The following is a 22,149-nucleotide window of genomic DNA, read 5'->3' on the forward strand; positions in this document are numbered from 1 at the left end:
TGAGTGGCAGGGGCAGAGCCGTACGAAAGGCGCCTTCAGACGATGGCCTTTGTGTCAGTTGTCTTGCTTCTGTCTTGAGCTTGCTTCTAAGTCGAAGGGCGATCAAGTCTTGAGATGCTTTGGAGAATTGGGAAGGCTCGGTTGTAGCCAGATATTGTATTGCTTTTGTGGAGTTAGGGCACAGTTAAAGTTAGCCTGGCTGATAGTTGGTCCGAAATTTGAGTGTGGTGTCTTCAGAGTTAGGTTGGCTTGAGGCCCTGCAGTGTTTCTGACGAAGCTCCTTCTTGAAAGCCTGTGTTCCCCTGCTATAGCTGTTGTGCCGGATGTGATGACAAGTGAAGCTCTCACTGTGCGTCTGGCCATCCTTGTGTACCTGAAGGTTTCAGTACAGAGGCTCAATTTCGGCTAGAAATGTTACCACCAGTCGGGTTACTGTTTTCTGTTCCTGATGACTTTTAATTTGGGAGTTCACATTTGTAGTATTGGCAGATACGGAGTTGTTTTTTAGGTAAGTTGGTTGGTGTCCTCTTCGCAGGGTCTGCTAAAAGATTCTGGTAGGAGACTTTCCCCCTAGTTCACGGAACTACTACTTGTTCAGAGTTACAGTATCAGTGTGCTTCGTTTCTGGCAGGGCTGACACTTTTTTGGAACTCCATGACGGGGTAAAAACCCAGTGGGAACTGTCATACTCACACTGGAGAAGGATATGGCTCCAAAATTCCAGAGATCTTGTCTCAAGTGTTCATTTGAGGACTTTGCGGCTTAGAAAATTTGGTCCAGAAACCAAGATATTTCAAACCTACTATTTTTAGGGACTCTAACACCCATTTCTCAATTAGAGAATTAGATTGGTTTACCTGATAACATGTTATCTTTGGGTCCCCCTCCCTCTCCATTTTAAACAAGGATGTTATGAAAGTAATAGTTTATAGATAGGATAAATAGTAGCTAATAGTAGCCACTGTTCTCTGAATCTCATTCCTTGTTCTATTCAAGGTTGTTAAGGTTAAGTTCAGGGGAGTTTTTGCATTGTGCTGTTTAGCCTCTATCCGTGAACTGTTTTGAGTTTAGCAATACTCTTTAGGCTTTTGTAATTGTTTTAGCTTCATTGATTTTCTTTTGTCCATAGAAATTTCCCAATCAGAAGGACAAAGGGTGTTATCCAAAGCTGCTTATGAATCTCACTGATTATAAAATTGTTTCTCAAAAAGCCAGGAAATCTCCAGTTGGGTTGCATCTTTGTCCAGTTATGAAAAGCATAACCTAAAGCAAAGAAAGGAAACTGGGTTTGTCTGAAGAATTTTCAAAAGAGGATCATTGTCTCTGTCTCCAAGCAGATAAGATCAGATTGACCTCAAGTTCTTAGAATATTTGGAGACCTTATGGATGTTGATGTACTCTAATCCATAGTAGCAGTTGGTGAGGAGACCAGATCACCGTTTTTTGTTTTCTTTTTTACATAAACAGTTCCTTAAGTGTGATTTCAATCAAGGAACCAGACTTCTTCATTAACAGCATTGGTCTTTCCTATTGGAATTCCATAAAGACGAGTTCTGATCTCTTATTCCCAACAGTATTTCCAGTGCCTAGGACATAAGTAGGCACTGGATACATATTTATTAAATTCACCAAATAAACAAAGCCTTGAAGGAGAATGTTGGAAAGTATAATAATCTAGAGCAGTGTCCAGATTTTAACCCCAAAACGTAGACTCTGAAACCCAATTTGAGAAGTACTTCCTTAAAAACTGAACTCTGTCCCTCTTGGAGACTTAAGATGAATGTAATCTTAAACACAGATGCACACGTGGTCACTGAAATCATAGCCGTACACAATTATGAGGTGGATGTCCAAGTACTCCAGATTATGTTTATGAAAATCAAAAGGCAACCTTAGGAAATTCCCAGGGAATCATCACAGACCCCTGAAACAAATCTTTCAATCCCAGTTTCAGAAATGCAGATTTAGAACAAGTAATTCAGAAATCTCTTTCATCTGATTCTGTTAATGAGAACTACAAAAAGAAATTCAACAGTCCTTTTTGCTTTGGAATTTGCAAAATAGAAACAAAGTAGTGCAGTGAGATATGGACCTGGAGGTACATCTTATCCAGAATAATGCAGCTCACTTAAGTGTGAACTCACGTCAGAGGCTCCCCGGGAAGGAGCACCGTGTGCATCAGTTCATTTCTGGTCCAATGTATTTATTTAAATATCTGTTAAGATTCAGCTATGAAGTAAATCGTTTCTTCTAAGTTTGAAAGGAAGGAGGGTATATAGTAACTTCAGTTTTTCCCTGAAACTTTCCCTGAATTATAGTTTCAATATATTGATGTAACAACCTTGTCATATGATGACTCTTGGATTTTGCTACCAAAGTACTATTTTTAAATACTATCCAAGCGAATATATGTATTTCTAAGTGCACAGGATTTTAACTTAAAGTCAGATATAAACTTTTTTTTTTTTAATTGCTGCAAAGTCTGAAATGTCCTGTTACTGGTATTTGTTCAGTTTTTTGGATAAAATGGGTGTTTTTGAGACTGGCTTGCTACACGTGTTTGGTATTGTTTGGTTCTGAAGTTTTGTTGCTTTCTGTTTGTTTGCCAGGAGAAAATGAATCTGCTAACAATTCCAGCCTAATTTTGGAGTCAGATAAACAAATGGGTGATTTACTATCCTTTCCTATAAGCCTTGTCATATTTCCATTTTGTAAGTGCTTGAGTGTTTACTGTCTGCTTGGTGTTAGGGTGAAGAGAAGAGCTGTAGTACAGAGTCCAAGAGCTTACAGTGTAGTTAAAGTTTGTGTACCCACACCTAAGAGTTAAAAAGCTGTACCAGACAACACAGGGGATGGTATGCAGTGCAGTACTTCGTATCGAATGACAAAAGCGGACCGTAAGTGTGATGACTTCAAAGGAGGAAGAGGGCTCAGCACAGCCCATACTATAGCAGTTGAGAGACCTATCTAGACTTGGAATTTGGAGCCAGATGCCAGATTCACACTTAAGTCAGTTAATCCGATGCCCTGCAAAACTCATTCTCAAGTCCCATATTTTTGGGTGTTCTCCAAAAATTTGGCTCTTGAGAGCTGGCTTTTTGTCTCTCAAACAGATGCTTTACTCTGGCTCTGCCTGAAGATGAAATGCAAGGTGATCATATGACCTAAAGAACTTGTCTTTGCTCGGTCAATGCTGATTGTTTACCAGATAAACTTATAAATGGTGGGAGTCTTCTGCCTAACAAGCAAGATGATTAACTTTTTAGGGACATTGTCTTGATCTATATTCATCAGTAATTCCTCGTAATCTTTGGAACAAATATTGTACTTTAGCAGACAAATCACAGTGTGGTATATTTGATCTTTCATTGTAACTATTAAGACTTGTCATTATCTGTCCTGTGAGAACAAATAGGACAAAGATAACTTGGATCCCACAAATACTGTTGTCCCTGTCTGAACATTTTAAGACTGCCTATCTCTAAGGACTTTTCTGATGTCAGCACACTAGACTTTCTGCATTATCGTTGAAAGATGTTTCAGAAATACGGTCTGCCACTCAAAAGTGTTCATACGAAAGATTTAGTCAGATTTATCTCCTTCCGTTTCTTTTGTTCCCAAGCCATAGCCACCAGAAAACATATGTGTTCCAGTTTTTTTGTCTGCTTTTGAATCTGACGGAGATTTGATATATATACTGAAAGAATAGATTCCCAGCCATACAAACATATATTTAGGCTTTTGGTTTTGGAGGTAAGGACTCTAGTAAGCACACCTTAAAACTGCGTGAATAGGCACCTGAGTTTATTTCCTGTCATTTTGGGAAATCTACTGGAAAGTGGAGTGAAATATTCTGGATCCTTCATTAAGAGGATATGTAAAAAAAGGAAAAAAAAAAAAAAAGGAAACCCATACTATAAAGCAGTGCTGTTCAATAAAACTTTCTGTAATGATGGAAGTGTTCTGTATTTGCTGCAGTTCAGGGCAAGAGCCACTAGCCAAAGGCTATTAAGCTTTTGAATGTGGTTCGTGTGCTTGAGGAACTGAATTTTTAATTATGATTCATTTTAATTAATTACATTTTAAATTATAAATAGCAACATGTGGCTAGTGGCTACCATAGTGAACAATATAGGTAAAAAGTTGTTATTCAGAATATTAAAGAAGGCTTTATTTTATGAAAGGATTGTCTCGGCTACACCCTCAGACCTCCGAGGGGGCTTGTCGTGTTGGAAGTTCTTTCTTCGTGCCTTCCCTGTTGCTTTACCCCTGAGTAGGAGGAACCTTGACAAGTCGAGAGATAGGGTTCACCATTGTAGGAAGAGGAGCTTTTCCTGTAAGGAATAAGGTATTATAATCTCAGTTGACTGGGGCAAAACATATCTACACTGTCTAGCCGACTGTGCAATAGCTGCTGGCCACAGGCAGTAATTGAACACTGGAAAGGTGGCCAGTGTGACTGTGCCACTGGATTTTTAATCTCAATTTTAATTCATTTATATTTAACTAATACAACATTGTAAAGCAACTATAATCCAATAAAAATTAACTTAAAAAGGTAAGTTAATTTAGTGGCTGTTATGGCACCCCACTCCAGTACTCTTGCCTGGAAAATCCCATGGACGGAAGAGCCTGGTGGGCTGCAGTCCATGGGGTCACTAAGAGTCGGACACGACTGAGCGACTTCACTTTCACCTTTCACTTTCATGCATTGGAGAAGTGCATGCGTTGGGCTGCCGTCTCTGGGGTTTCACAGAGTCAGCCACAACTGAAGCGACTTAGCAGCAGCAGCAGCAGCATATTGACCAGAACAGCTTTGGAATTATAGTGTTCAGACTTTTTTTGCTGTGTACTCCCAAAAGACTTTTGAAATCCATGCGCTCTCTTGAATGTTTGAAAGCTGACATTAATGTTTTTTCATCATATGTTTTAAAATTTATGGGACATTAACAGGATATAGGACATATTAAATCTAGTATGAGTAAAATGAGATTGATGTAAAACTTACTGAATAATGTACTCTGAATCTGAAAGAGTCACCACAAATTCTTATCTATAGGTTTTATCAAATATATCTTGAAAATGTTGATGATCCCACAATATTCCACTTACACTTAAACAGTATGATTAACCTATATTCCTTTGACTGTTCTAAATTCAGCAGCCAAGCTTCATGCCTAAAAAATATATACAAGACTGAGAATGACAGGAGTCCCTAAGGTTTAAGGTGCCTTGATCAATCATCAAAGAAGGCGTATAGGCACTACAATTAGAGACCGCTAATTTAGAACTTTGAGCATCTTTTCTGTTTCTTTCTTGGCTGATATAGAGCTCCCAGGCCCTTGGAATTCCACTGCCCTGAGGAGCCACGAGAGATTGGAACTTAACTCTTGGCTAAAGGCCAGGCATCTGGGGAGGACTTGGAAGTCTTACCCATTCCCTTTCATCACACTCATCTGACAGATGGATCACAGGGTTTCTTTAAATACTAAGGTCTGAAATAAGGACTTTTTTTTTCCCCCATTATTCATCAACAGATATGTGAGGGCTTTCTGTGGGAGGCCCTTGACATACAGCAGTGTACCATTTACTGTCAAGGAGTCTCCTTTCCAGGGAAGCAGGAGTCAGGATACTAGAGCACCAGTTCCAGTACTGTGAGCATAGTCTATGAACTGTGTGGACATTAAGCTCCTGGTGCTATAGCCTGTTTGAAAAGTCATGCCTTTCAGCTGAAGAACCGTTTGCTGTAGTGCATGAAGGTATGCCCTGGACACCACGTGCGACTGGTGGGGGGCGTCATCCAGGACCAGGCCAAAGGGTGGAGTCACTGGTTTGGGGACAACAGCAGAGGTACCAGTTCTAGAAATTTATGTTTCCATAAGTAACTTTTTTATAGTTTGAATTGCAGTTATATCCATTATATATCTCATTCCTTAATTTATATACTAGAAAGAAAAACCAAAGCCGTGCATCTTTGTGAACATTCAAGAAGAATTGTATTTTACCCTGTGGCCTAGTACTCACATGACATACATATATGTGCATAAATAGATGATTGTATGTATGTAACCAAAGCACATTTCACAAGATAGTAACGCTTATATTGCACTTACAGCGTGTCATGCACTGTTCTAAGTGCTTTACAAATACTAACTTAATTAACTCACATGGTGATGCTGTACTTAACTGTGCCACACAGTCTGGTTTATTCTTTTCTACTTGAACCCAGATCCTCCAGCCCCAGCGTCTCTTGTGTGGCATGGTCTTCAGCACCTGTCTGCGCCTCGCAGGCCTCTTTCTTCGCCCCCTCCCCACATCCTCCTTCCCCCGCCCCCCACCACAGTGCTTTTCAGCATTGCTGCCCCTTGCCCCCCAGTCCCTCTGGCCCTCATCTTTCCTCTACCCCAGCCACACTTTCAGTTGTCTCTGGAAGTTCCCTCACCTAAAACAGGTGCAAAGAAAACCTGGGAGGATGGGGGTGACCGCACCCACTGGTACTGGGCAGTGGGCTTACTCCTTGGGGACTGGCAGCTCAGGGTCACGTTGGTCCCCACGTGGGCCACAGCACGAAGATGGCAGGATGGCGGAGCTGGAGGGACTGGGGGAGGGAAGACGGGTTAAATACATCTAGGGGACCAACAGCTGACAGAATAGAGGTAGGGCCTGGAGTCTTTCTCCTGCAGGTCCCGCAGCCGCAGTGACACGTTCCGGGAGGGCATGGGGTGGACCAGGGATGCTCGAGGCGTGCCCGTTGTGACCTGACCGATGTGTGCCAACACTTGGTGGGGGCAGCAGTGCCTCCCCATCACCACGTGCATGCTCTGTGCCCAGGGCTCAGCTCGTCCCCCTCCCCTGAACTGGGGTCCTCAAATACCCCTTACCTGCACCGTCCCCTCTAACTGTAGCAACTCTCCATCCACCCTTGTCTCCCTAGCCACCTTCTCACCGCCCCAGATCCTCTGCACCAGAACTGGTCCTGTTCCCCTGGATGGTTATCCCTTCATCTCCCATGTGGGGTGTTGAGAAATGTGCCCACAACTCATTAAAATTGATTACCAACCTGCTAATGGGCCAGAACCTGCAGTTAGATAGAAGGGGAATAAAAGAGAATGAGGTGACATTTAGTTTTTTCAGTCATTGTGCTACTTTAGACGCAAGGTATCAAAACTCCAGAAACATCATTCATTTGGGACAGGTCATGTCCCAGATATTCTCATGAAATGTTTTATCCTGTGTAGTTCTAGAGACCTAGAACCTAGGGCTTGAGGGAAAGGTGAAAGGGGGTGGGAAGTGGTAAGAAATCAGACTGGAGACAAACAGGAGGTCAGAGGATGGGCTAAGGAGTTTGGACTTTGTTCGAACTTATTAGAGTTTTCAGCTGGGGAGTGGCGTGGTTCCTCTTAGGTTCTCGAACTGGCTGGCAGGTGGAAAATGACTTGGCAAGGCTAAGACTTCAAGGACTAAGATTTTTTAGACGCTCCTTGTAGAAACCTACGCAGGAGGTGAAATAGTGGCAGTGAAAAGGGAGAGAACAGAACAGATTTCAGACATAATCAAAAGTAGTGGAGCTGTTTTGGAGAATCTGAAAAGTTAGATTTGCTAGATCTTAACCTGGCTACACAACTCACTGTGTACTTGTCTACCAGTGTACACAGAGGATTGTAATTGCAGTCCTTAGAGGTCATCACAGTACTTGATTGCTTAAGTTTTAAGTTCTAAGTTGGTTCTTTTTTTTTTTTTAAGCTGTGCTACGTGACAGGGAGTCTTAGTTCTCCCTACAAGGGGAGCGCAGAGTCCTAATCACTGGATCACCAGGGAGTTCCCTAGGTTTGGTTCTCAAACCCAATGGAAGTGTTAGTCATTCAGTCATGTCTGACTCTTGTGAGCCAATGGGCTGTAGCCTGCCAGGCTCCTCTGTCTACAGGATTCTCCAGGCAAGACTGTTGGACTGGGTTGTCATTTCCTTCTTTAGGGGATCTTCCTGACCCAGGGATTGAACTCAGGTCTCCTGCATTGCAGGCAGATTCATTACCGTCTGAGACACTAGGGGAGCCCAGAACCCAATGAGACCCAGCTAAATAAAACACTGCTTTAGGGCAGTCCTGTCTGTGTTAAACAGATTCCCTTGGGTTCTGATCTGCTCCCCAGGCTTCTTAAGTGATGGTCCTGCCTTCTTTTTTCCTAACATTACCAGAGGGCAAGAACTAAACTCAGATCTAAAATTTCAATGTAAATTGTCATGCATTCTCTCAGAAGTATGCTCACGTCACTAGGATGAAGTAGAATAGCAGCCGCCCGCCCCCGACACACACACACACTTTGGATGGTTTGTATCTGTGTCGTGTTTGCAAAATGTTTTTTTTTTTTTTTTTTTAAAAAGGGAGAAAAAACTTCTTGAGTTTCAAAAACGAATACCAGTACATTTTTTAGATAGTCAATTGTTAGGATTGCCCATTGACTACTAGATACTGTGTAATTTTAATTCTGTTGTGGGGTTTATGCAGTGTGCTCTGCCTGCTATTTACCATTGCAGAAACTTCCTTCAGTGTTGAAAATGAATGCTCAATGAATCTGTGTCTCCTTGCTGCATATGTTACAAATTATCTGCGGTTTGTAATCTATGCGGAATCTTCCCCGCTATTGTTCTGAAGAATTGAAAAATGTCTGCATACTGGAATAAGATGTATATTTAAATCTGTATAATTCTTAACCTATTTGTAGTTGAGAGAGTCCTTGAGAGCCAATGGAAATACTTTTTTTCTTGGCACTAATCAAATGAGTGTTACTTTGTCACTTAGTGTGTGGGGTGTGATGTTATTTCCTAATAGAATACAGACCTGTGTTTATTCTCAGACATTTTAGGAATAACAGCCATCATCTTATTTTTATGTGTTCTTGGCTGTATTCATAAATTACATTTCTTGAGCTACCAAATAATAACTTCATTCATTATAAAGTGATGAAATAGAATGGAAGTTATTTACCTAGATTTGTTTTCTAGTAGCGTTTTCTCAGCCTGTGTAAGATGACTTTGTTGTAACAGCCTGAATTTTTGAAACTCACAATGTTGTTTCTCTACTATCTACCTTCAGATTACTACATTTATCCAAATAAGTCAATTATGTTTGTACTTGAAATTAATAAAACCAGAATAAAGTTCATATCTACCAAAACCTGCTCTTATCATTATTATTTAAAATTTACAAATACTTTTCTCTAAATGGATAGAGCTGCTTAATGATATAGAAAAAGGAGTGTGATAGGCCAGAAAGTACCTTGACCTTATAACTCTCAACTGCCACGTACAATCTTAAGGAGTTTCCATCATTCATTCATCCCTTTAGCAAATATATATTGAGTCGCTTCTGTGTGCCAAATATTTGATTTAGGTTCTAAGAATACGTAAAAGAATAAAACTGGGAAAAAAACAAAAACAAACCCACTTGCCTTCAAAGAGGTTGTATTCCAGTCGAAAACAATATGAATATTTTAAGTATGTTAATTCAAAACTATTACCACAATCGGAAAACCCCTCAAATAAGATATTCCTTTATATTAGCCTTATTGACCTTAGAAGGTTTGAGCTCTCAACCTTCCATTATGCATAGGAAATAGAAATTCATTTGCTTTGGCTTTATTAAGAATGATATACATGATTTTTATATTATGACTTCCTATTGTGATATGTCCAGTTGTCACTGAGTTTTGCCCCTCCAAGCAGCGAAGTGCCATGCTGCTGGTATTCATCTCTCATTAGATAATGAGCACATCTGTGCTGGTCCTGGTGGCACAGCCTTCAGCAGAAATGGATACTGTTCCTTCTGTCTTGTATAAATCAGGGAATATGGTTAATAGTTGGATTTGAGAAATCAGAGTTTTGCCAGTTTTAGAACACTATAAAATAATTTTTGACATAAGTTATATAAACCACATTACAAAACTGAGAGGAAAAAGCAAGGGAAAGTGTTTAACTTCTTCACAATAGCATATCTACAAGTCCGTGAGATGTTATTTTTCAAGAAGTGGTGGTGAAGCTTATTTTAATTCCAGTAAAATTTCCATTGGAGAAGGAAATGGCAGCCCACTCCAATATTCTTGCCTGGAAAATCCCATGGACAGAGAAGCCTGGTGGGTTACAGTCCATGGGGTTGCAAAGAGTCGGACATGACTGAGCACACATGCAAAATTTCCATGCACCAAAGAAGAAATGAGAAATCTACATGCTTTTTGTTGTATTGAACTCTGCAGAAGTATATATTCATGTCATTCATGCTTCTTACTTGATTCATGCCTGCCTCCTGCTTCTTGCAAACAGGTTGCCCAGTGAGTGAGGCTAAGTCCTCACTCTGGGTGGGTAGTGAGGATTCCTTTTTTCCTCCCTTGTTTATATGTCACTGTGTTAGTCACCATATTCTTGCTCAGACTATAAACCTTTGAAAATGGCTAAATGATTGGCTTTTAGCCATAGAAGAATGAATATGAGTGAAAAGTTGAAGTTATGATGACACAGCCAGGTGTTGGTGAAACTTGAATAATGTGTGGGCAATAACATATTCATTTAACAATGTTACCTAATATGTAACAAACCTAAATCTAGGTATAAACTCCTTTTATTAATACTTAAAGATTTCACGTGTTGTCAAACAAACCTTGATACAACACTTTAAGTATTAATAAAGAAGTGAGCATTCTTTTATATTGGGTGATGTTGTTTAGCTGAAAGTTACTTGCTTTTCTAAACAAGGTTCTGACACTGATCAGTACAGTAAGGTCCTTTTGAGTCTGTTATTCTTATCATGTGCTTAATGATAAAGCTTCACTGCTACTTTTTCTCTACTTGAACTAACCTTCACATAAGACACCTTGGTTTCCAGGTGGTGTGACTATTCTTTAATAATAACAAATATTTAACATTTACTGAGTACAAGCTACTAAGCAAACACTGTTTTAAATTCTCTACTTGAATTTTTTTTTATTTAACACAAATCTATGATGGAGGTAATGGCAACACACTCCAGTATTCTTGCCTGGGAAGTCCCATGGACAGAGAAGCCTGTCGGGATACAGTCCATGGGGTCACAGAGAGTTGGACGCGACTGAGCAGCTGTCACTTTTACTTCATGATGGAGAGACTGTTACCGGCTCCACCTTACAGATAGAGAAATTGAGGTACAGAGCGATTAATTTTTCTAATGTCACAGAGCTAGCGGGTGGTGAAGCTAGACTAAGTCTGACTCTCCACTTTTAACCACTTGATTGTATTGCCCCATTGTGAATTATCAGTCCACCTTTATTAAAATTTAACAGTTGAAACAGTATTTTGACAACAATGAAATCATAAATTCAGAAATGCCAAAATCACACTGCAACACACAGATGGACCTCATAGGGCTCATATATGTTCCTTGTCATAGAAATGGAAACACAAATTTTAAAAATCCTTGCAGATAATTCATGGTGTCCTAAGATTATAAACATAATGAGAAACATTGATTTGAAAGTCCCAAGAATGTAAAACAAAGTGTTGAAACATAAGACTTTTATTGTAGACAGCTCATTCAGTCATTCATTCAGACCTTTATGTAATGGTATTTATTGGACTACCAACTCTTCTTCAAGAAATTAAGTTTGAGGTTAAAGAAGGAGAAACATTTACAGGGTAGAATGAACTTTTTGACAGTAAAAGTGGATAAGGATGTGGCTTATTGAAGGAGACCGCAGAGTGACCATTACTTTATGCCTGCCGTTGTTCACCTAATGTGTAAACGACTGGGTGCTCTTCTCAGAGGTGATGAGGGTGACATGGACTGTTTCATAATGCGTGATATAAATGTACAAAAAGGAGACTATGCAGATGAAGAAAGCTCAAAATAGACTCAAGAAGTGAGAAATCAAGAGAGTGCAGGGAGTATAGCAGTAACCCAGGTAAATGTGGTTACTTCAGCTAAATATGAAAATGAGCTATGAACTTCCCAGCAACTATGGGAAAATACAGTGATTTTCTGTACTTTTCATTGTCTGCAGAAGAGAAGCACACCAAGTCCTCGTTCTGAAGCCTAAGATGAATTTTCATTAAGGACACTCTGATAGCGGCCTTGGATAAGCTCTTTTCTCTTCATTCTCTTTTCTGTTAAATAGGGCAGCATGACGCATCTTCTGTGTATATGTAATACATTGCCCGGACCCCTCCCCCGGGGGTGAGACACTGGTGTGTCCCCACCAGCTGCCTGAGTGGTGATGGCTTTAGGAATCCTCCTGAAGGAATCCTCCCAGGAATGTCTGGTTGTCCATGGCTAGGCTCCCTCTCCACTGGCAGCCGGGTCTCAGTGACTGGTCAGTGCTGAAATTCAAAAGTCCAGCCGCCTTGCCTTAAGGGAGTTCTAAAGTATTACTCATATTCCATACCTCACTTTAGGATTAACCAAGACCTCTGCAGCAGCCGTGAGTTACTTCACCTCTCTCTTCCCCATCCTGTGCTCACAAATGCTGTTCTGAAGAGCCTCCTCAGTGCCTCTTTCCTGGGACCCTCTCTTTTAGCATCGTAGAAATTAGAAATAATAAATATAAACTGCTGACCCCAATTCTCAGCACACGGTAGGAACTGAGAAAATTTTAGTTATGGTTTACTTTCATTGCATGGGACATTGAGCCACCTATGGAAAATGTCTGATTTTTGTAGAAGGTACAGACTTTTTTTTCATACAGTAATTCCTTTTAGCAGTCCTCATAAAGGTAAGAATAAAATATAAAAATGCTACCAACTGAGCTATGAAAAGTGTTAGGGTAGATTTTCTGAGTTTGTAACAACTTTCTCAGTAAGTTGAGGTTGCTCAAAGACAGGTGCACAAACTTAAAGCAGGCTTATTTTCAGATTTTTCATAGAAAGTTTATGTGTCAAGATATGAAAATGTATTATTTTCCTGCATTTGGGACCTATAGCTTATACCCTGTAAATGCAGAAAGAAAAACCCTTTTGAAATAACTTAATATTTACCAGGTTTTAATAGTCAACTGAATCTTAATCTAATGCTTGTACCCAGGAGGACTTCTAATCTTACTATTTAGGTGATTTTATCTTGATGTCCAAATTATTATTTTTTTCACAACCAAATACCTAAAATTTACTAGTGGGAAAAAAAAAAAAAAACTATTGTAAGTTATCTTTGCATCATAGATGGTAGTATTCAGTAAGAAGATAACTACAAAATTGAGAATCACATGGTCACCCTATGAAACAGATCAAGTGGCCTTTTTCAGAGGGGAGCCTGGTCTGCCTAAACATTGGTCTCATGGATCGAAGAAAGTACCTCTGTGTTTGGGAAGCACTACAGTATTGTAAGGATGATGCTCTGAGGATGTTCGGAACACGTGTACACATGTGCGTGTGTCATGCTTAACTTTTAGACACTGTTGGTTATGGAGCTGTCAGTGTTTAATGCAGGATGTTTGTATGAGAGAGGACTTTAAAGATGAATGGCTCTCACTGCTATCCTAGAGAGATTTTAGATAATTCTCTTTGAATGTGTTTTTAGTTATCACATACTAATAAAAGCTACCACTTTAACATCATCCAAATACTGCTTTTAGGTGGTGCCCTGGGATGTGAAGTACTGAGAAAAGATTCAACAGAGATGCTAATGTAGCAACGTCAGCGCTGATATAGGAGGTCAGATGAAAATAACCTCTCCTCCAAGTCAGTGCTTTTTGAAACAACTGATTTTTTCCTCTTTCAAGTGGGGGGTGGGGTGGGGGAAGTTCTAGATACATAGTGTTATCTGACTGGGTTTGATGACTGCCTGCCTGCTGCCTACATCTGAAATAATTAAGTAGTTCAGTAAACTCTAGTTTGTTTTTTTTTGCTTGTCTTAAATAGAGAAACCCTTGAGGATTCCATATCTAGAAAGACTCTTGTATCCCAAAGACGCCCTTAAACCTGACCATGCAGACTAGGTATGGTTTATCTAGTATTGTGGCCAAGATGAGATTTTGTATGAGTATCTGTATGATTTATAGACAGTGCAGAGTTAAAAGCTTTATGGCCATATGAATTTAGTTCCTTGAGCAGTGGAAGATGTTTAATTTTGACAATTAGTATTGTCCTCCTTCCTCGAGGGCTTTTTTCTTCTTACTCGGAATGGGTAAGACCCTCAGCTGCTAGCATGGAGGAAGCTAGAAAGCTTAGAATACTCACTGAGAAAATTTCCTGAATGATTTGTTCTATGCAAGAATTTCTCCCTCATAAAGACACACTGATCAGGTATAGACACAAAAGTGAGTCACTGATAGCCAGATTTGGGATGAAGTGCAGCTGATAGAACTCGATCCTGGACAGTTCCCCACAGACTGAGGCACTAGAGAGGTAAGAACTCTTGGTTTCTGGTGGTCATTCTTGTGTTTGGCCCTGATAAAATCCAGGAAGCAATCAAGTCTTTTTTCCTTTTGTATCTTTAACTGAACTACTGTCAAAGAATATTCTTCACTATTTAATTTGTAAGGCATAAGAAATAATAAAATTTGGACAGGGTGTACAGAGCTGTATTTGGCAGTCAATCCATCCTGCCCCACCACCCCCCATCCCCGACCAAAGAAAAGTGTAATAGGAATGGTAGATATTTTGAAATAGCCTTGCCCTCTGCAGTTAGTCCTCCTGTATTACAAAGAAATTAATTTGCTCTGCTAATTATAGCGGTATCTGTGTTTTATACCTTTTGCCACTCCTGCTCTTTTCAAAAGGTTTTAGGACTCCTACCTACCTTGGATTTATTGACGTTAATACATTTAATGCATTGTATGGTTATACAGTGAATTTCCCCATTTTCTTTGCTAAGAAGATTTCCACCTTCTTGCAAGTGATTTAATACTTTAAAATTACCTTAATTTGTTTAATAAACATATATTGAACAATCCTTACATGACAGACACTATTCTGGGCTTCAGGAAACAGGGAACAAGGCAGACAGCCTTTGCTCCTTTGAGTTTACAATATAGCGAAATAGCTTTTTTAGGATCCAGTAACATTTTAGAGTGTCATTTGGTAATTTTTACATGCCAGATCCCTTCTGAAGGAACACTTGTCTTGGGGCCTTGGCTCATTTGTTAAATGAGAAAGTTGGACTAGATGATCTTGAGTTCTTTTCCATTCAGAACTTCTGTAATGTTTTGGAAGTTGGAACCTGGTTTTCTCTCAGAACCTTGGGCAGCCCCACCCACTCTCTGTCAATCATTATATTACAGGCGATTTTACAGAAGAGGCACTTGGCAAGAGTAGTGACAGGGATAGGTACCGAATAGTATCAAGTACCGCAAGAAAGTCAGATGAGTTAAGGACGAAGTTTGAGGACCATTGTTCTTAGTAATTAGGAAGGCATTGCTGACCATGATGGTTTCAGTGGAATAACAGATCAGCTTTGATCCCATGGAGTTAAGGATTGAGTTCCTGTAGACACTGCCTATTCCTTGGAGTCCCTTTAGGCTATTAAAGTGGGGAGATGTTAAGGCTTAGCTGTTGTCCTCTAAGGAAGGCAGTCAAGACTTAACGTTCCTATACTTTTTCCTAGGTGTGTAAATTTCCCTGGTCTAAGTGGTTACCTTAGGTGATTTACCTAGAATCTCAGTTGATAAGTTAATCAGATAATGAATGATCAAGTACTTTATGATAGGGCTGGAACAGATAACATAACTTATGAATCATTTATTACTGTTTCATTGCCACTACAGAAAAACATTTCTTTCCCAGTAGGTAGGAAAAAAGTGCTATATTTTTGTGAAGAGTAAGTTGATACCTTTGTATGCTTTTACCTATAGAAATTGTTTCTTTCAAGAAAAGGGAATTTTGCTAATTTACCTCTTAAAGAAAATAGGCTGCTTTATCTAAATGAGTAGGATGCTGAGGAAGCTGGAGAAATTGTATTTGAATTGGTCCCAGTCTTCAGCCTCTTCTGTAAAACGTAAAACATAGACTAAGTCTACCTTATTTTAGGATTTCTGACTAATATGTTATATATTCTTTTGTGGAAGAAAAAAACCCATGTGGCATAGAGCAGAGTTTCTTAACCCCAGGTTCTTGTGTGAGCTCTTGAGGGAGTCCATGTGCCCCTTGACGTTGTATAGAACAGTTTTGTACAGGTCTTCTGAGGAGGGGATCCAGGACCCAAAAAAGCACCTCTGCTCTAGAGAGGAAAAGGGCATCTTGAGAATAGATTTCTCACTTGTCAGATCTTCTATAGTGCTAAGAACTGGGGAGTGTGAAACAAGTGCTGTTGTGTTTTTTGGTTTTCTTTTCTGCGTTTTTTGGTTGATTGGTTTGGTTTTAAATGACTTAGTTTGGTTTGAAGGATTAGGTGATTGGCAAGTCATTTTGCCAAATTTTAACGTACAGAAAACCTAAGAAAATAGACAGTAAAAATTACACTGACCTTAGATGGATTTTGCTTTAACTGATTTCCTCATCATTAGTTATAACTCTGTCTATATATACATACATATATATATATAAATTTATGCTATATTCTTAATATTCCTTTTACTGTGTGCAAAAATGTTTTTACAGTTGTCTGCCATTTCAAGCTTCCCCCCACTGCCTTTGTGCTCACAGTAAGAAAATCAAACTAATTTAAGAAATTCTGAGTCTTTCTTAGAAATATTGAAATAAACTCAGTATTGTTCTGTTGCCTCAATTAACTAAGAGCAACTGATTGTAACACAGTAAAGCAGCAGCTTTAGTTTAAAAGATGATAGGTCTGTTTCTTTTGCTTTACAGTACACGTGGGCTTAGGCCAAAGTATTGTTTTTAGCACTTTTTATAAACAATTCCTAGAGATTTGCACCTAGTGTAATTTCCGCTACTGCTTATGGAAATATAGTATGTGATTTTTAAGAGTTTGTTTTCAAGTAAGTGTATCCTTTATTTAATCATTTGGGTTAAAGAGGCTTAAATTTATCATATTTAGTTGGCAGAGGGTTAAGATAAACTGTAAGCCATTTCTAGTATGGCTAATTTGACAACCACGTTTGAAAATCTGTTTCACTGCTTGTTTTTTTCTTATAACATTGTTTCCTGCTGTTATAACTAAGCTGTCCTCCCTGCAATTTGACTATTTTTCATCTGACATCTTAGACTGATCATGCCAGTGTTTTCTAAACAAAACATTATGTGGCAATTATGCCTTATCTCTATTCCTCCCTGTTATAGACCCTGTTCCAGTTACAGACAGTTCTGTTAGAACAGTGATTTTGTCATGGTGATGATTTTATGATTGTATGAAATGGGGCACATTTTGAGAAAATGATGGAGCCAGTAGCAGAATTAGGTGGCGTATGCCCATGTAATTTATTGAGCTTGCTTCCTGCTCTGCCATACCAGGGAAGAGTTCTATTCTTCTCCCTTCCTGAAAGCCAAAGGAGGAATTGGAGGACACTGAAATAAAAAGAAGCCTTATTTTTTGACCCCCCCAGAGTAGCTTATATAATGTCAGGAAGGGCTTTGATGAAACCACTGGCCCTACTTAAAGATCTTATTTTCCAAGCCTTTCATTATTTTATTTGCCCTTTTCTGAACTCTGCAATTTCCCTCTCTTGTAGCTGGTTCGATGCCCAGAACTGAATGCTGTGTTCCAGCTGTGGCCTCACCGGTGCTGAATAGAGAGGAAGAGCCACCTCCATAGCTTACATGTGATTCCTCTGCTTATACCACCCAATACTGGATTTACTTATTTGGCAAGATAGCTGCATCGTGCACTGTATTTAATGTTACGTGTACTGTAACCCTGGGTCTCTCTCTGCATTGCTGCCGTTAAACCCCCAATCCTGCCAATCTTAAAGCTCCTGCCTTTGTTTACCTGCCCCGCTCCCCACCCCCCAGACTCCCCTTACATTCACCCACAATGAATGTCATCTTTTATTCTCTCATTTCCTCTCCCTGTAATCTTAAACTTTGGCAAAACCTTCCCTCTGTCTATGAATTGTCAGTTGTCAGCCATCTGATTTTTTCTTCCTGCTTTGGTAATGGGACATCTCTTACTTCTCTCTGGTTCTTTTTCTCTGGTAGTCGTTGAACCCTTGGCATGGTGGATTTATCAAGCATTCACTTGGCAGTTCTTCTGAATCAGATACCTTTGGATTTCTCTGATCTGACCACCTGGTCAAGTTGTTTTAGTTCTTCCATCCAGGTTTTCTTGACTTCTATCCATGTGACTTCACTCAGGATATAGTATTACCTCAATAAAGCCTGGGGGAGACAATAATAGAGATTTACCAGGGACATTTCTAACAATAAGGGAAGTGTTCTTCTTCACTGTGAATAGAATAGTCTTTAATAATTTTAAGCAAATTCTTTCCTCTCTGAGGTCTTAATTTTTTGAAAAACGCTAGAGCCAAGTGACTATAAATTTGTAAGATGGGTGAGATAAAGGAAGAAAGGAAGGGAAACAAGGTTTCTGTGTAGAACAGGAAATGATTCTCGAAGGAAGCTGAATTGAGGTTCTTGTTGGGCTTGGTACAGCTTTCCAAAATGGGAGGCAAGACTTCGCTTTTCCTAGATACCATAGCGTTATCTAATCTAAGATGTACAGTAGATGTTTAGTTGGTTTATTGAGGACTGTTGATACAGACATACAATCGCTTAATTTTGTGCTTTGGTTAATCATTTAGAGTGTGGAAAGTGTAACCTTTTCTGGTTTATTATGGATGGTAAGAATTGGAAGGCTTCCATATGTCCTTTCTCTCCATTTTTAAAGTCCCTCTAGCTTATCTAAATCCCAGTGTTTGTTAGAGTAGCAGTTAAGCTGATATTTCACTTTGTTTTCTATCTCAGTTGATATATGCTTTTTAAATAGCCTCTACTTGGATCTGTGGTCTTTACTGAACCCAGAAGGTACCTCTTTTGTGTATTTATGTCTCCAGAGAGTTGGAAATCTTTTTAACATTGTTTCAATACATCAAATTCCCATCTTATAGATTTAGATGTCACCAAACATTTTTCATTCAGACACCTAATAGATATTTTACATTTCAGCATATTACACTACTAAAGTGTATTTCAAAATTACACTGCAAAGTAAGAGGTGACAGGATCTGTTAGACTTTTTCTTTTGGATGGAATATAAAATATATCATCTGACTCTTCTTCCGTATCTGGAACCCTTAAATACTGCTGGTTTCCTTATTCATACACAGAAGAAGTGAAATGTTAAGCTCGATTTGATGGTTTCAAAGAAAGTAAATCTTCTCTGTAGTTTCCCACCAAATGTAGTGTCAAAGATTGGTCGCTTTGCTCACGCCTTGGTCACGTCTAAGTGTGGCACGTTCCTTCAGAGGAGTGTTAATTTCACTCCCTGACTTCCGAAATGACCCTCAGTGGCAGATCCGTCGGGGTTCTTTGTGTGAGGAGCGCTGTGCTCCAGGCAGCCAGCAAGTAGTGAGCACTGAGTGGTGTGGTTTCCATCTCCATTTATGGCCTTGGAAGGGTGAGAGGGACAAGGCTGGGACTCTCTATTTACGGTCCTTGGAGGAGCTGAAAAGTGCGGTTGGGGTGTTCCTGGAGGCAGAAAGTAGACATTGTGAGATAAAAATAAATTGGCAGGAGATGTTTGCAATTCAAATTCCAGTCCCGTCAAGGAGGGCAGAGGGTGCCGGGTAATGGGGTATAGAAAGTCACGTGAAGTCAGCTGGAGGCATTTGTCCTCTCCCATTTGAAGAGTTGCCTACGACACATTTCTCAGGTTCATTTCCGATTTGTTCCAGAAAGTTATGTATTATGTACTTGTGAATATCCTTTACAAAGAGGAAGAAGAAACACTTTTTATTAAAGAGTGTATGATCAGAAACCTCACTTCTTTAAGGCGTCCTTTTGGGCACCAAAAGAAATCTCCAGAAAGGGAGAGTAAGGCAGGTGCTTATGCAGGGAGCAGGCTGGCTGGTTTCAGGATGGACGACTCTTAATTGCTGCTCTGTGTCGGAGGAAGATTGTCATGTATGTTTTGTGTTTATTATTCCCTTTGCCCGTCTGGATTTCTGGCCTCAAGGGAGAGATCTGCAGTGTTTGACAGAGTGTCTTCCTGTAGTTTGTCAACTGAGATTTAACAGTACTGAACTTTCGAGGAGGCTCCATAAAGATTATTCAGAGTTGTTTTATTTTGGCGAGAGTAGGTGCAGTATTAGCTTATGGAAAGTCATCCCACATTCAGGAGAAATTTACAGTCTGGCTGATGTGTGTAAATTAAATCTAAGGTAAGCTGGTTTGGCACAGTTGAGTTCAAAAGCACTTGGAGAAAAAGAGTCTTGTTTGCCGTGAAAATTCTCAAGAGTAAAACCCAGTAAAGTAGAAAGGAGATTAAAAGGAGCAAAAGGAGGTAGAGATGGGACAGAGAATGAATATAATTAAACTAAATTTGGAACTGAGGCGCAAGGCCTGGGACTAAATCCTTGATTTATCTTTTGAAATATCATGTAAGCTAGCATAAGACATACCATTAAACCAAGGAAACTGGGTTAATTATCAGAAATATGCATTAGAAGACCATGAAGCAGGTTAAAGGGTTGTGCAAGGTAATAAAATTATAAAGGTTTTATCTGTGGACTTGCATAAGGATATGTTATTCCCTGTGTACCACAAAGAGAAAAAGAAGTGAAATAACACCCTTCTACCTCACTTTCTGTGACCCCACCCCAAAAGAAATGATTGGCTTCATCTGTTGGTGTTTGGCTGGCAGTTTGAGTTGGTAGAATAGGCTAGTATTATCATTGGTTAATTGTTAGATGTTGGTATTGTTGTGTCTTGTTGTTTCTTGATGATTGATGTTTGAGACTGAGCATCTGTAGTGTTATTGATTTGATCTCTTTTAAATTCGATTCTAGCAACTGCCCCAAAGACAGAGTGAGTTAGTAAGGAGTATGGACTATGTAAGTAATTTGTTTTACTAGCTAATTCATTTAGGCAATTGTTTTTACCCTATATTCCTTCTTAATCGAGAGTAAGGAAGGGTACATTCTTTGCTTTGGGAAATTCTTCTTTCTGTCCTCCCTCCCCTCACTTTTTCCAAATTCTGGGCACAACAGCAGCTCTTTCTTTTCTGTGGCAGGTGTGCATCCTATTGGCTGGCTGGTATTTCTTGTTTTCTTTTTTTTTCTTATTCTTTTAAAATGGGGGTGGGGGGTATAAAAATATGTGTATGGGATACATGCAATAATGTTTTAATGTTTCTTGTTGTTTAATGGATAATTAATTGCAAAATAATTGTTTGAATTATAACATGTTTGAGTAAATGCTAAATTAGTCTTTTTTTTTTTCTAATATAATAATGAATTTAAAATCTAGCATTCCTGTAACAATGTGTCTGTGTTTGTCTGTCCGTGTCTGTCTAATAGTAATTAATATCTGTGGTCCGTACCTGGAAGAGGAAGTACAGCTTTAAAGGAATAACAAAAGACTTTGTGTCTTAGACCCTTCGCAGGTGTTACAGTCGGGTGAAAGAACATGGTGTTGGGAAAAGAAAGAGCAGTTACACATTTGAACAGTTGGAACAGGTGTTTGGTCAGGGAGGATGGGATGCTCAGCCCTGCCAGCCTGTACTTATTAACAGTAGTGGCTTGTACCAGGAGCTGGAGTCAGATGGCAGCACTATGGAGGAGTATTCACAGGAGGACTGGGGAAACCACAGTCAGGAGCTCCATGGCTACCCCACAGATCAGGAATTGGGTAAGAAAGCTGGCGTCTGATACCTGCGGTGCGTGTGTGTGTGTCTGTACATATCTTCACTTGTGCTCGGGTGTTTCATATCTGTAACACCTTGTTTTACCGTTCCCACTGGTAGCCCAACACACAGAGCCAGTGTCTGTCTGGGGCAGTTTGGGTAGCCTTCAATTAGCCTTAAACTGCCAGCTGGTGCTTGGTGCCTTGAATTCCACAAAGTCCCTAAAGACACACAAGAATTCCTAATTCTGGGCTGCACAGGGAAGCTCAGTGACAAGCTATGCAATTAAAAATATCCTGCACCTCTTTGTTCTAAGATGACTGCTAAGAGTTATTGACTCCTGGCTCAACGGGTATAGATATAACTGTCATTTCCTTTTTTTATCCCCAGAACTTTCCCCCCACCCCCGTTTGTAATTTGGCAAAGGTCCCTTTCCAGGCTTCAGGGTGAACCATAAATG

At 39.7% G+C, this 22,149-nt stretch overlaps 1 protein-coding gene across 11 annotated transcripts in view; it reads left to right on the forward strand.

Moving 5' to 3' along the window:
• MSANTD2 (Myb/SANT DNA binding domain containing 2) overlaps nucleotides 1-22,149 on the forward strand; it is a 30,963-nt gene that overhangs the window by 2,035 nt on the left and 6,779 nt on the right. The window contains exons 1-4 of one of the 11 annotated variants that reach the window (XM_086382981.1): nucleotides 11,134-11,169; nucleotides 13,588-13,666; nucleotides 17,581-17,670; nucleotides 21,595-21,694. The exons of 1 other annotated variant lie outside the window; for it this stretch is intronic. In XM_086382981.1, the coding sequence (XP_086239107.1) occupies nucleotides 21,619-21,694 (76 nt within the window). In that variant the 5' untranslated portion in view covers nucleotides 11,134-11,169; nucleotides 13,588-13,666; nucleotides 17,581-17,670; nucleotides 21,595-21,618. Of the gene's footprint in view, nucleotides 1-11,133; nucleotides 11,170-13,587; nucleotides 13,667-16,564; nucleotides 20,899-21,438; nucleotides 21,695-22,149 lie in introns of those variants that run through there. 9 more of the 11 variants (XM_086382980.1, XR_015157314.1, XR_015157315.1 and 6 more) reach the window with 9 other exon arrangements.

Source organism: Bos grunniens, chromosome 29 (assembly GCF_055505025.1).
Source record: "Bos grunniens cultivar Pamir isolate PY7600 chromosome 29, Bosgru_T2T1.0, whole genome shotgun sequence".
Taxonomy (NCBI): Eukaryota; Metazoa; Chordata; class Mammalia; order Artiodactyla; family Bovidae; genus Bos; species Bos grunniens.